General features: G+C 41.1%; 1 protein-coding gene across 1 annotated transcript in view; it reads left to right on the top strand.

Annotated features, from left to right (window-relative positions):
- Positions 1-14,242, top strand: part of LOC109030280 (Talin_middle and talin-RS domain-containing protein rhea) — a 94,246-nt gene that overhangs the window by 41,588 nt on the left and 38,416 nt on the right. Inside the window, 2 exon segments of the mRNA XM_019041174.2 lie at positions 12,620-12,717; positions 13,851-13,980. Coding sequence (XP_018896719.1) covers positions 12,620-12,717; positions 13,851-13,980 — 228 coding nt within the window.

The following is a 14,242-nucleotide window of genomic DNA, read 5'->3' as shown; positions in this document are numbered from 1 at the left end:
GCTTCGGTGTCTCGGCGAGAAAAGACCCCGGAAAATCACGGACTCCGCCTCTGCTTTTAAGTCTGTAAACACTCGGCCGGGCCGCGGGGTTTCCCGGTGAAAAAAACGCTCGTGTTTTTTCTATTTTTTTGTCGTTCGACTCGTGTTTAAAGAGAGGCGCTCGTGATGAATTGCCTGCAGGAGGCGCCTTTATCGGACGCCGTCGGCGGGGCGGAGGGGGAGGGGCGGGTCGCGGAGCGGGGGTGGATCAATGTGGGACGGGGGAATAGGGGAGGAACGAAGGGGTAGGAAGCGGACGGGCGGGGGATGAAGGGCGATTCGCGGCGCCCGACAGCGCTGCTGGACCCCGGTGACCGTTTCCGAGTGAGGTCAGCCCCCGAAAATCAACCCCTGCCAATGGAGAATTTCGTCGCTCTCCTGATGTAAGGGCGTAACTGCACTCTGATATGAACCCTGTCGCCCGTGCGTTGGAGATGTTGCATGTGTGAGGAATTTGCGATTTGACTGTTGATTCTTATGTCAAAGTCGAATTTTTTGACAAACATAAATGGCTCGATCAGTAAAAATCGACCTTATCTCCCGAAAGAAAATTTGCTTCCACTTTTTGCAAACAATCAAGCCGCATTCCTCCACAATCTAAAATTTTCTTTCTTCTAATACCTAATATCACTTTCAATCTTTGAGAGTTTAGGGTCAAACCCGCGTCAAAATTTCCAGATTTTCCTCCCCCGTGCACTAGCAGAAAATTGCGGAAATTTTTTCCTGGACAAAAAGGTCCCTTTACATAAATTTAGTCGCATATACTCCCTTTAAACGCAGCTGATGCTTCCATCTTCTTTCCGCCCCCGGAGCGAATAAATCGTCGCCTGGCTGACAAATAAAGGTCGCAACTACACATTGACACGAGCCCAGGAAAACATTAAATGGAGATGTTGCATGTGTGAAGAATTTGCGATTTGACTGTTGATTCTTAAGTAAAAGTTGGCGAGAAACACGATGGTGCCACTGGTATTCTCTGAAATCAACTTCCAAGCTCAAAAAAAGCTCTTAAGTTTAGGCCAAAATGGAGGGGATATCCCTCCCTACCCTGTGAGTCCACCTCTACATCAAGATAAACTCTCCATGCAAAGATAGGGAGCAAATACATTAGCAGGGTTGCCGTGTTTTCAGTTGTGGAGTCCCCAAATAAAGTGGCACCCCTGTCAATGTATTTGCTCCCTATTTTTGCATGGAGAGTTTGTCTTGATGTAGAGGTGGACTCTCAGGATAGCGTGGGATATCCCCTCCATTTTGAGCTCAGCTTGAGAGCTTTTTTTGAGCTTGGAAGTTGATTTCAGAGAATACCAGTGGCACCATCGTGTTTCTCGCGAACTTTTACCTAAGAATCAACAGTCAAATCGCAAATTCCTCACACATGCAACATCTCCATTTAATGATTTGTGATCTCGTGTCAATGTGTAGTTGCGACCTTTTGTCAGCCAGGCGACGATTTATTCGCTCCGGGGGCGGAAAGAAGATGGAAGCATCAGCTGCGTTTAAAGGGACTATATGTGACTAAATTAATGTAAAGGGAGCTTTTTGTCCAGGAAAAAAATTGCCGCGATTTTCTGCTAGTGCACGGAGGAGGAAAATCTGGAAATTTTGACGCGGGTTTGACCCTAAACTCTCAAAGATTGAAAGTGATATTAGTATCAGAAGAAAGAAAATTTTAGGTTGTGGAAGAATGCGGCTTGATTGTTTGCAAAAAGTGGAAGCAATTTTTCTTTCGGGAGATAATGTCGATTTTTACTGATCGAGCCATTTATGTTTGTCAAAAAATTCGACTCAGCGAGCACACTGGATCGATGCATTTTGCAGCATTATAGGATTGATTTTATAGGTTCTCTCAGCCACCAAAGCTTTCATGTTCAAATATATGTATTATCACATATCAAAAAACAAAAACTTCTAAAATTTAAGAAAACGTGTACAGTTTGAAGTTAATTCGTGTAATTATTCGCATTGTATCGAAATGTGTAAATTGAATCAAATTTTAACAAAAATTGCAAGGTATTATCTAAATCAGGAGGATTGTATCAATCTCAATCTTTCGTCGTATTTTGACTATTTTTTTTTATTAATAATGCAATCGTAATTCTAGGTGGCGGTAGTCACTCCGGCCCAATCCTAAATATAATTATCATCAACTTTCCATGATTTTCAATGAGTTTCAGTCGACTTTCTATCCATTCTTTATCCAATTCTGATCTCCGAAGATTCCAATATTCGTCAAACGCATGTTGCCTGAACCGATTAGCCCTTTTAAGTCCTGTAATTCCCCTACATACGAGTAAAATTCAGGCCCTGCGTCAAAAAGAAGTAATTTAATTGATTAATAAGAACAATGTAGACACTCAATCGAAGCACTAGTTTTCTCTGTATCATTATCACCCATGTAGACTGTAGCGTGAGCAGTTTCGCGCTCGTACTTAACCGCACCTGAATCAGTGGTTTTCAAAAGGGAACACGAACAGGTCCATTCCTCGATGAAACTTAGTTAGCAAGTCCTTTAATGCTAGCCGAGGCTCATGCTAAAATGGACTTGTTCCCTTTCGAAAACAAGTGATTCACATACGGTGCGACCACAATGTGCATGATCCCGCCGCGAATGTGAAAACGATGCCTTTTCGTAAGTTCGACTACAGAGTGTCTCATAAGTCAAAGGTGGCTACGGACACAGTTGTTGCACGCGAGGTACGATTTGAATACCGAAAGGGTGGACACCTGATTTTTTTATCGAGCATACTGGACGGGAAGTTTGGCGAGCGCGCTGTCTGGGGAGTATGTAAACATGCATGTGTTCGTGTCCCGGGGGAGACCGCAATAATGCAACTCGACCACTCCGACACGCTCCGCGAGGAGGCTTACGTCGCCTCCGTACGCTGTCAAATCGCACGGAATCCCCATTTATGGACCTTCATTCTCTGATTTACGGTTATTTGTGGATCACGTTTGTACTTATAGAGTTGGGTTTCTACCAGAGGTTTTTCGAGGACTTCAATTTGAATCGGAAAACAGAACGAAAATAATTCAACGCAAATTTAAAAATACAGTCTATAAGGTCAGAGGAAATGTTGGCGAGATCGAGGTTGATACATTTGGCTTCCAAAAAACAAAGAATCGAATCACTACGCAACATTTTTTCTCTCATCCAAATTATACGAGAAAAACGTATCACAAAATCAACGTACTTCTCGTAGATGAAAGCAATAGGAAAGTCGAAACTATATCTTCAGAATCAAAGAATCGAATCTCGTTCATTTTATCGGTAGTAAACAGGCAACAATTCGTCGTTTTCCTCGCGAAAAAACGTAACTAAATTTCAATGTTGCCAAATTTTCCTTCGTAAATTGCATTTTAACCAGAAAAATCTTGGACATTTCCAACTGAAAATTTCGTTGATTTTTCTTCCGATTTCATGCAAAAATCAGACAAATTTTGAAAAAAATTGCGCACTTACATTTTTGTAAAATAAATCAATCGTTGGAGTCAATTTGGCAACCTTGGATTTGAGTTACGTTCCTTCGTGCGAAAGACGACGAATTTTGCATTAAAATACGTTTCATTTTATCGAACAGTAGTTGAAAATAAGAGGATGCAGCGATGTGACTATCGCAGCTCATTACTTATTATTACCTTCCCGTCATTTCAGGGCGTTCGAAATCCCTTCGAGTCTTTGGAATTTTTGAAAGCGAGCTTGTCCGGGATATTGGCTCCAAAAAATATTATCCAGTAAATCATCACGTGATCTACTCACCAGGTACTTTCAGAATATTAAATAAAAAATACAAGGTTCAGTGACCCATTTGAAAATCGGAAGCACATGCATGATTGGCCCACCTGAACATCCCATGAAGATCATCAAAGCTCTCTTGCCCGAGATAGAGTCCCTTTATACTGAGAGTCAAGACAATGTGAATCCATTTCTGATTGGTTCCCGTATTTTAGGCCTTCACAGTGTCACAAACGGGAATAAAGATTACATTTTCACCGATTGCAAAGATTATAATCTGGAATGGACCAGGGAATTACGGGTTCGGCAAGGAACAAACGGAATGAGAGAAGGAACGGAGAGAGGAATTTGAGAATGGGCCGATCAAAGATTGCAAAAAACCAACAAAAAACGTTCAATTTCTGTAATCTTTATTCCCGTTTGTGACTCCATGAGGGGTGTTTTGACTCTCAGTATAAAGGGACTCTAGCCCGAGACATCAACGCTGCTAAATGGATCGGTCGAACCCCGTGCGATGGAGCGAGTCCGAGTGGATGGTTGGATTCCCCGTGGCGGAGTTGGCGGATGATACATTGTAGTGGAGCTCCAAGTGACGTCTCTGATGACCGGCACGGGTCGTTGCAACGGCCGGCTCATTATCATTATCAGTATGCGCTCATTGATGCGTTTTATTGAGGCCGCATGATGCAAATCCCAGTCCGAGTTGCATTCCGCGCGTCCGCCATCGTCATGCCCCGACAACCGACGGACGTCCTCTCGCGACTTCATCGGGTCAGGCTTCACACTCACAACAGATTTATATCGATGATTATCGACGATGAAACTACCAAACCACGTATCTCGTTTGCGGTGTTTAAAAATCTACGCTCACATTTTATTTTTTTGAAGTAGACCAAATCAATATCATTCCTTGGAATTTTCGCGGAATTTTCTCCGCACAAAGAGGAAAAATCACAGAAATTTTCAAGACTGGATGTTAAGTAGTTTTTCATTTAAAAAATAAAGTACGACAGGAAGTCTGCGACGTCGCAAACCGAGATACGTGGTTTGGTAGTTTCACCGTCGATATGCTATTTAAACTTGTGGAAAAGGATCGATAAACTACAGGATCGAAATGAAGGATCGAAGAAATAAAGGCTGTTCGCAACGAAGACCTTAATAACCGATTCTAAGCTGTCGCTTCGAATGGGGAAATGTCGATAGTGGATCATTCGCGCCTCGCCACTGACCGACAACAGTCATTCGCGATAATGAATACTAGTTGCGGAGCAATCTCTGAAAATCTAAATGACACCTCGCTACCGAATCAATATCGCCATCGAAGAAGGGAGCAGAAGAACACCTCAGTAAGGGGGGTCCAGGGGGCACAGAAAAACAACCCACTAAAGAAGCGTCCGATGAAATTCCCTAACTTCGTAGAAAGGTCTGGAGGGAGGATTCAGGAGGCTTTCTAGGTAAAAGAATCGTCAATTTTTTCTCACTGGAAGAAATTCCATACATTTTACGGAATGCGAAATGATTTGGTATTTTCCGGTCTCTATTTCAGTTCTATTACTGCACGCCTAATCGTAGGTCTGAATGTTACTTTTGGCGAAAAATGCAAGTTTTTGCACTATGTCGAATGCCGAGAAATTCGCATTTTTCGCTAAAATCGGCCCTCGGACCCATCCATGTTTAAATCAGTATCAGACCTATAAAGAGAGCAGAAATTATTACTTTATAAGGCACTCCGTAAAATTTAGACCTCCAATGAGCAAAAAATTGGAGCGTTGAATAAATTCAGGGTGGGCTCAAAAGCAGCCCTTATCGATACCATACCCCTCCTTTGAAAAATTGAGCCAATCCAAAAGGCAATTTCAACCTGAAAGAGGATTGAAATGCAGTATCAAAATTGAAAGATCTGCCTTCCACTTATATTTCAAAATCCCATACATTTTCTGAAGGGTATCAAGTGAATTTCTAGAAATTTTGTTCTTGGTTCAAGATGTAAGAACCGAAAAAACTTGAAATTATCCATTGCTTTGTTTTGCTCTGGGATCCGTACCCTCTGAGCCAACTGCAGCATTCATACCGGCGAAGATCCAGCTATTGCAGTAATATCATAGCACAGGCCGCCGAGTTTTTTTGTCACCGGGTTCCACAGTTTTTTGGTGGATTTTCGGTCCCGCACCATCCATCATCGGCCGAAGAGTTTGTTTCGGACCCGGCCGGCGAGTGGATCGATCGATGTTTTATGAAGTGTCGCCCAGTTATTTTAAGATCGTTGCTAATTATCCCCTCTTTATCTGGTCGCCTCTTACCAGGGTTGCCTTTCCGTGCAATTTTGCACACCTGTCTTTTTATATCGCACAGTATGAATTGAGGCGGTTTTTTACGTCGAATCTGGCAACGCGCAGTCTTGAAGACTTCCAGACATCGTCCCGTGTTCACAGACAGCCAGAGCCCCCCTCCCCGATGAAGGGGGGATTCACCTTGCGACTTTTCCGCAAAGTTGGCAAGCTCCAAGGAAAGATAATTCCGTGTGGCTTGAATGAAAGGGTTGCTACACATGGATCGTCTTTTAATTTTGGTGCGCGATAAATTACGGCAATTTGTGAATGTTCTCCAATGCTGGAATTGGTGAAGAGGGGGCTATCTGAGATGCAAGTGAGAGCTGTGCCGATGAAGAAAGTTTATTTTGCATTTATGAAGGAGTTGTACCGAATTACGGAAGAATATAATGATGCACTCTCCAAAGGCGCTGTAGGGATGTTGGAGCGCTTATTAGGCATTTTGAACAGCATTTACACTGAAAAAAAGTTCTCCGCGTTTTTACCAAGGTCCGTTGGTACCTTTACCATCTCACTTTTTTTACCAATTATTGGTAATTTTACCAAGACAGACTGGTAAGTTTACCTAAAAACCGGTATTTATACTGTTTTTTCAGATAAGAATTCCACTTTTATTGATAATCGATTCCCGGTAACTTTGCCATTTTATCTCGGTAATTCTACCACAGTCGATAAAAAATATTGGCGTTTTTACCAAGGTCCAGTAAAATTACCGAGAAAGCTCAATAATTTTACCGAGATTTCTCGGTAAAATTACCAATTCCATAAATGGTAATTTTACCAAGAAAAAACTGGGATCAAATAGAACCCTGAATTCTTGGTAATTTTACCCTTTTCTCAGTAAATACACCGATATTTTTCTTTCAGTATAGCAAGGAGGCTAACTTTTTAATGATAGGGGAGGGATCTGCCTGTTGAAAAAAAATCACTTGACTTTTAGAGCAAGCGTCAGGTCTATTTTGTAAATACTTAACGTTTCCCTGATAATCGATCTTTTTCCATAGGTTCATATGGCAGATCGATCGATTCATCGCAAAGCACAACACACCACTGATCGCATTGCACAAGAGCCGCTTTGTTATCTTCTCCTTTTTTCCGTAAAAAATTCTCTGACGCAGACGATTCGAATTTTTTATCGGTCAGCGCCAAAGATTCAAGGTATGCGCGGAGAACAGCAAGGGCCGGATTTACCTACTTGCCGCCCATGGGCCGCCTGTATTTTGCCGCCCTCTTCTCATTCATTTTGAAATATCAATGAAAACCATCAAGTAAACGTGCCGGAGGGAGAAGGGTGCATAAGACGCGTTCACTCGTGTTGGACACATTTTTTGCGTAAGCCCTGTCAACACTACCAGCAAAAGTTCACGGAACTTCGCGCGAAGGTTCAGTTCCGTAAACCTATCTCTGTGGGGACAATGCCTTTCATTTGTAAGAAATGAACTAAAAAATTAAGAAAGAACAAACATAAATGTGGTTTAATAATTTTAACTTCCGCCGTCGCCGTGCCGCGCTAACCACACTGTGTTTGGCGCAATGCGTGAAGTATTCATGCAGTCTCGTAGGCACTAATATGTGTTACATGCCGACCGCCGCGTCAAGGGCTTCTCCTTTTCATCTCAAGTCCTCGTCATCATTTCTCTTTGCGCCCGCCGCGCCGCTCCAGGCCAAATTACGTGTTTGGTTTCTCTCTCAACTCAACTAATTAAAGGTGCGCAGTCTTTTGTTTCACCGAAATACGACAAAATTAGAAATAAATGAACTCTCAAGAAATGAGAGATTTTGTCACCTTTTCTTGTTTGTAATTTTTTCTGAATCCGATTTTTTTTGTACCTGCATTTAAAAAAAGTGCAAAATTTGCCGCCCCCTAATTTTGCCGCTATGGGCCGCGGCCCATGTGACCACCCCCTTAATCCGGCCCTGGAGAACAGCTATTTCCGAGGTCGGACGCTTCCAAATTCGATATTCAGCGATAAATTGCGACTAAACGGGTTTAACCGTTGCCAGAATCCATCCTTTGAGGCTGCTAGGAAAATCTAATTTTAAGGTCTGAACTGCTTGGACATACCGTCTGGCTCTCCTGACTAGACCAGATATGTGCCGTAAACCAGTGGCGTGGCGTGAATTGCGATATATCGATTGTAATGCCATTTAAACCTACGGAAAAGAATCGATAGATAGGGTGTTCGCAGCGAACACCTTAATAATCGATTCTTTACCATAGGTTTAAATGGCATAATAATCGATATATCGCAATTCACGCCACGCCACTGCCGTAAACATGTCGTGTATGGAAAAGCAGGTGTATGAACTTACTGTTCATACGGTATGGACGCTGGGTCCATGCGATATGGACTCTGAGTCCATACTCTTCGTATGGAATATTTGACGAGCTTGGAGGACAAGGCGCATAAGTGCAGTTTTTAAAAAAATTGAGGTATTATTCATCGGAAAAAAAAGTCGCTTGGATCTAGATTCCAGACTCTTGAAAACATCGACAAAAAAAAATACTCTCCATTCAATACGAATTTTGCTTAAATCAAGAACCAAGCCTCTTAATTTAAGCGGATTTCCTTTTGATTCAAGCAAAAATCCGATTGAATCAAGAGTATTTTTTCTTGTCATTGTTTCCAAGAGTCTGGACTCTAGATCCAAGCGACTTTTTTTTCCAGTGTTGATCCCAAGTAAAACTAGTCTTAATGCATATTCTGTGAGAAATATGCTCAAAAATTCCAATTTCTAAGCATTAAAAGGTCATTTTGAACTTCTTTCCCGCCCTAAGGATCCATGTAATTTCGGAACTTCAAAAACGTGTTTCTCGAATTAGCAAAAATTGCACTTATGCGCCTTGTCCTCCAAGCCCCTCATTTTGTCCACACTAAAATGGACTCTATCTCTATTCTTAGGTCGGCATCAAATTTTTTACAGTCCGTATGCGGCATGCGGCTCCGACCCATACTTTATGAAGCGTGAGTTCGTGTACGACCTCCAATTTCACTGCTCGCATACTGCCGTGCTAAGGAAGAACGCCCTATGTACATTCGAGAGTTGCCAAATTTCCTTCGATAAAATGTCTATTTTTGAGGGAAGTTACGAATATTTTTCCGATACATTTTCAAGACCCTCGGGAAAATTGCAATGAGAGTTATGTGAAAAATTGGAAGAGAAGTATTTACAAATTTTCCCGGGACTTTGTGATTTAACGAAGAAAATTTGGCAACGCCTGGAGGATCATACGGCGTTCTTCCTTAGCACGGTGGCATAGGTGTATTTAGAGCTGGCCGAAATTTAAGCGGATGCACCTTGTTATTCCAACTGAAGCAGAGCCCAATCTGGCAACGATGCACCCGCGAGACGTGGCCGTGACGTTTAAGCTCCGTCGTATTCTCGCGTCATCACTTCGTTCCTCCCTTCCTTCCGCCCCGCTCCCCCGGAGTGTGCGTGTTTTTTCGGGCAGCCGTAGTGTTTATGCGCGCTGAAATTCAGTCGGCCAGTGTTTACGCTTCCGCGGAAAGCCGCAATTATTATTTATCCGTTCGTCGAGCCGGCTGTTGATCGAGAAAATATGAGATTGTCCGGCCGGGAACTAAAAATACGAGTGCATCGCGGATTTATTTACTTGCGGGGTTGCCTCGTCGGTGGATGTAAGCACGTCGTTTCTTGGATTATGCGAAATAATATGTGCGAATTGGCAACCGTGGTAATGTCAAAAATTTGCGGCGGTAGATGAAGCGTAGGTTGATGCTCTTAGGGTCTTTGTCTTCGGCTTGGATGTGGGTGGCGCCAGATTTTTTCAGCCACAAGTTTTGACCTTCTACTGAAAAACACGTGTCGCCATTGAATGACCAATGCAGGCATTTCGTGGAATCCCCAGACAGTATCAAATTTTGGAGGTTTCCTAAGTTTTGCTCATTCTCGACGAATGCTGCCGTGGTAAGGAAGAACGCCGTATGAACATTCGAGAGTTGCCAAACCTCCTTTGATAAAACGTGTATTTTTGACGCAATTTAAGCATATATTTCCTTGAAATTTTCAGATATTTTAGATTAAATTGCGTACATAATTGTCTGAAAATTTTGGGGGAAAATATTTGCAATTTTCCCAGTAAATTCGGTTTTTATCGAAGGAAATTTGGCCACGTCTGAAGGCTCATACGGCATTCTTCCTTAGCACTGCAGAATAGTCGTTGGCTTTTCGATATTTTGAAAGTCAGGACTGATCAAATCAAAATATTTCCTCGCATCTTACTTTTCAATTATCATTGTTCCTCAATTCGTATTTTCTGAGGCGAAGAAAAGTAACTCCATTCTAAGGTTACAAAATCCACTCAAATGAATTAACTCATATTAAATAATATTACTAACCGCAGTACCCATCCAAAATTTAACTGGTTTTTTCCTGTGAATAGAAGAAAAAACAATGAAATTGTCAAATAAAAATCTCCAAAAGTTTTCTAGTGAGGGAAAAGATGCGAACGGAAATTTTTAAATGTTAATACGTCGATACGTTCTTTTGTCTGGAAAACGACGAATTGGAGGGATTTAACCCGAATCGGCCTTACTGCATTTTACTGTGTCCAACTTCCTCCCTTTTTTCTTTTTTCCCCTGAAAAATAAGGCAGTGTTACGGCCTGAAATGTTTCTTTTAATTTCTCCTAGATTATATAAAACATGTACTAAAAAAATCTCAAGGCGGAATTTTGCTTTATTTTTTTATTTTTTTCTTAACAATGAAAAAAGAAGAAAAACAACGAATTGAGAGAAAATTAAGAAATGTCTTGTAGTTACTCTACAATTTTGATTCGTGCCCTCCAATGTTCATATTCAGCTTCGCCATTCGGAAGGGGCTAGATGGTGGTGCAGAAAAAGTGCAGGGTGTTCAAGATATTATGTCTCCCGAAATACCGGGCGAAGACAGGAAGTACTAATTATTAAGTGCAAAGAATTAGTTTGTACATTTTAAGTATATTTTCCTAGGGAAATACACTATTTAAAGTCAACGCAAGCAAGGACCAAGCTGGTAGCTTATTGTGTTTGCAGCGGCACGACTCCGTTCAACGCAATCGACGTGATACAACTATTTTAACGCCTGAGTAGTGCGGGGTTGCAGTCCATAAAATGAAGGCGGCATACGGCGTTCGCGTTCCTTCCAATTGCGGTGACATTGTTGCCGCGTTCTTTCCTCTGGGAAACAACGAATTGAGTTTGACCTGCTTTTAGAATCGTTTTCCTGAGAGTTAGTGTTCCGTCAAAAACTCGATTATGCATAAATAGTACACACAAAATTCTAGTTGGCACACCATCGAAATAAACGCTTCATTTTGACTCCGCGAACGATTAAATTCAAAAGGGCGCATCAGCCAGACTCTACCTCAGCCGCGGGGGCTAGCTGGGATCGCCCACGCATCCCGAATCCCTTTGTGTTTCTCACCGTAGGACGTGAGCCCATTTTTACGTGAGCCCCGAAGCACATTCAGTCGTGCAACAAGAGGAATCATCAGTAAAAGCAGTCACGTTATTACATCATCAGAACGGCGTTCTATACCGCCGTGATAAGGAAAAACGCCGTATGAGCCTTGAGACATTGCCAAATTTCCCTTAGTTAAATATCAATTTTCCAGGAAGTTTTTGGTTATTTTCCCTCGAATTTTCAGAGGATTTTATTCGTTATCAGATCTAAATTACCTGAAAATTTCACGAGAAAATATTCGCAGAACTTCTCGAAATTAAGCACTTTGTCTAAGGAAATTTGCCAACTTTCAAATCTTCTCACGGCGTTTTTCCTTAGCATGGCAGTATAGACGCTATTAGTGGCGACGTCATCATAGGGATTCTCCATTATATCGAATTGGATCCAAACAATAACATTGGCATAACCTCTTTCAATGCTACCAGTGCGAAAAAATCGATATATATCGCTTTTCTGTGACGTTGCACTAATAGCGTTTATACGCGAGGTGATGCGTGAGCGAGGGTGCGTTTGCGTGAGTGCGTGTGCGTTTGCGTTCGTTGGTGAAAAAATGAATGGAGCGGAATCGATTTGGCAAGCGGCCATCCTCAGCGCGGTCCAATTAGTCCGCTTTCAACGTCCCGGCGCCGCCGCGCGCCGTCTTCCTGAACGTGCCAACCGCGGGCGATTTGGGGGGAGGGGGGGGGGGGGTTGATTTTTAAAAGACAAAAAAATTTCGACGTGGTTCTTCCATTGGCGACGAGAAATCGATCCCATCGATTTTTGAGGCTCGAATGCTGAAATGTCGCCAAGACTACGTTATCGTCGTTGACATTTTCAAAATGTTGACCCAAATGTAACGTAGGTCTACGTTAACTAAACTATTCATGTAATAATTGAACGTATCAGATGCTAAAAGGAACTATGTTTTACGCATACCCTATGCACATAGTTCATTTTAGCATAAGTACGTCCGATTGTAACTGTGACAACGCTCGTGAACCTTGATTACTTTGACGAAGCATTAATTTTGATGGTAAAATTAATGAATTTTTCCTCCTGTATGTTGCAGCTCAAGATTATGGTCTATTTTTAGCAGATGAGGATGACAAAAAGGGTGTCTGGCTCGAACCTGGTAGAAATCTAGAGTATTACATCCTTCGAAACGGGGTAAGCAATCGATCTTTAATCTACCTAATCATGCCAATTTTTCACACTGAGCATATTTTTTGAAGTTGTCAAGTGATTCTGAATGTAGGTCGTTTTTCTAGTATTTACACGGTAAAATATATAGTTGGAATAAATAAAAAAAACACTAAGAAGTGGCCCGAACTGTATGTAACAAGGTGGAGAAATGGTGCTGGATCCACACCATTTCGTGGGGAAAACAAAGCCAAGAAATCCAAAATTAAATTTTTTGAACTCTAATGCGTTCCAGTATGAAACTGGAACCTGGTTGGAATAAATATGTAGAATTAACACAAAAAAAATTCAGTAAGAGGATTGCTACTGTGATCATTTAAAGTATGATCTGGCGTCAAATGAAGCCAAAAGCCGTCGTTTTATGAGAATAGTGAATTATTTAATTAATCGTAGAATATCGCATGAAAATTGAATTTTAGTTGGTTGTATTCATGCTGAAAGGAACTAAGTTGCTCTCAAAACTTTATGCACATAGTTCTTTCTGGCTTGTGGACGGATTCTATTAGATTCAGCGTTACTGAATTTTACGTTGCCGAATTTCCCTCAATGTCTCATTTTTTAACAAGGAAACAGTTAATTCTTGATTCTTTCTTTGAAATTCTTCGTGAGTAAAAAGAAAATACTCTTTTTCATAAATATTTTCAGGTAGAATTTTGTTTAGTTCTCGTAAAAAAAATAAAACATGTGGAGAAATTAGGCAATGTTTAATGTAGTTAAGGTGATTCTTTTCAATGTCGTCCAATTACAATTGTTCAGAAAAAAAGAAAATAAAAAAAATCACAGAGACCTTCTAGTTGTATCCTTCTTATAGTTTTTTGTGGCAAATAAATACAGTTGAGCCATGCAACGCTCTCATATACATAGAGTTAAAGTAGGTAGCACCAAGGTTAACTGTTTCTCTAATGGTGTAGCCCTCTATAGTAAAAAATTCTGTTTTGTGCAGATGTATTGATTATGTATCAACAAGTTGACGATGAAGAATTTCGCTAGCTTTATTCGCAACTTCAATGATTGGGCTTGCTTACGTTTTATGAAAGTAATCTTGTAGACTTTTCCTGTGTTATCAATACCATTTAATTTACATTCAACGCTTGTTTCAGGATTTGCTAGAGTATAGAAAGAAAATGAGAACACTGAAAGTTCACATGTTGGATGGGACAGTAAAAACTATGATGGTAGATGACAGTCAACCTGTAGTCAATTTGATGGTGGTTATCTGCACAAAAATAGGTAATTATTTACAAGCAAAACTGCATAGAGTAATATATTTTTTATCAAGCAGAAATTTTTTAATGTATTGAGGCTTTAGTTCACTCAAATTTTTTGAGCATTCCTGAACTTGTTCAAATATTTGTCCGTCAAGGCTTTGTGATCAAGTTCTTAATGGTGGACTAAGTGTTCAAAAATATGTAACATGATAATAGAGGTTAGGTTTCAACTGACTGTAAGAAGCTCAATTTAAAATATAAATTTACAATGTGTAAATTTTTTT

Source organism: Bemisia tabaci, chromosome 8 (assembly GCF_918797505.1).
Source record: "Bemisia tabaci chromosome 8, PGI_BMITA_v3".
In the NCBI taxonomy this organism is placed as follows: domain Eukaryota; kingdom Metazoa; phylum Arthropoda; class Insecta; order Hemiptera; family Aleyrodidae; genus Bemisia; species Bemisia tabaci.
The sequence above is the reverse complement of the archived record's forward strand: the minus strand, read 5'-3'. Positions and strand labels throughout refer to the sequence as shown.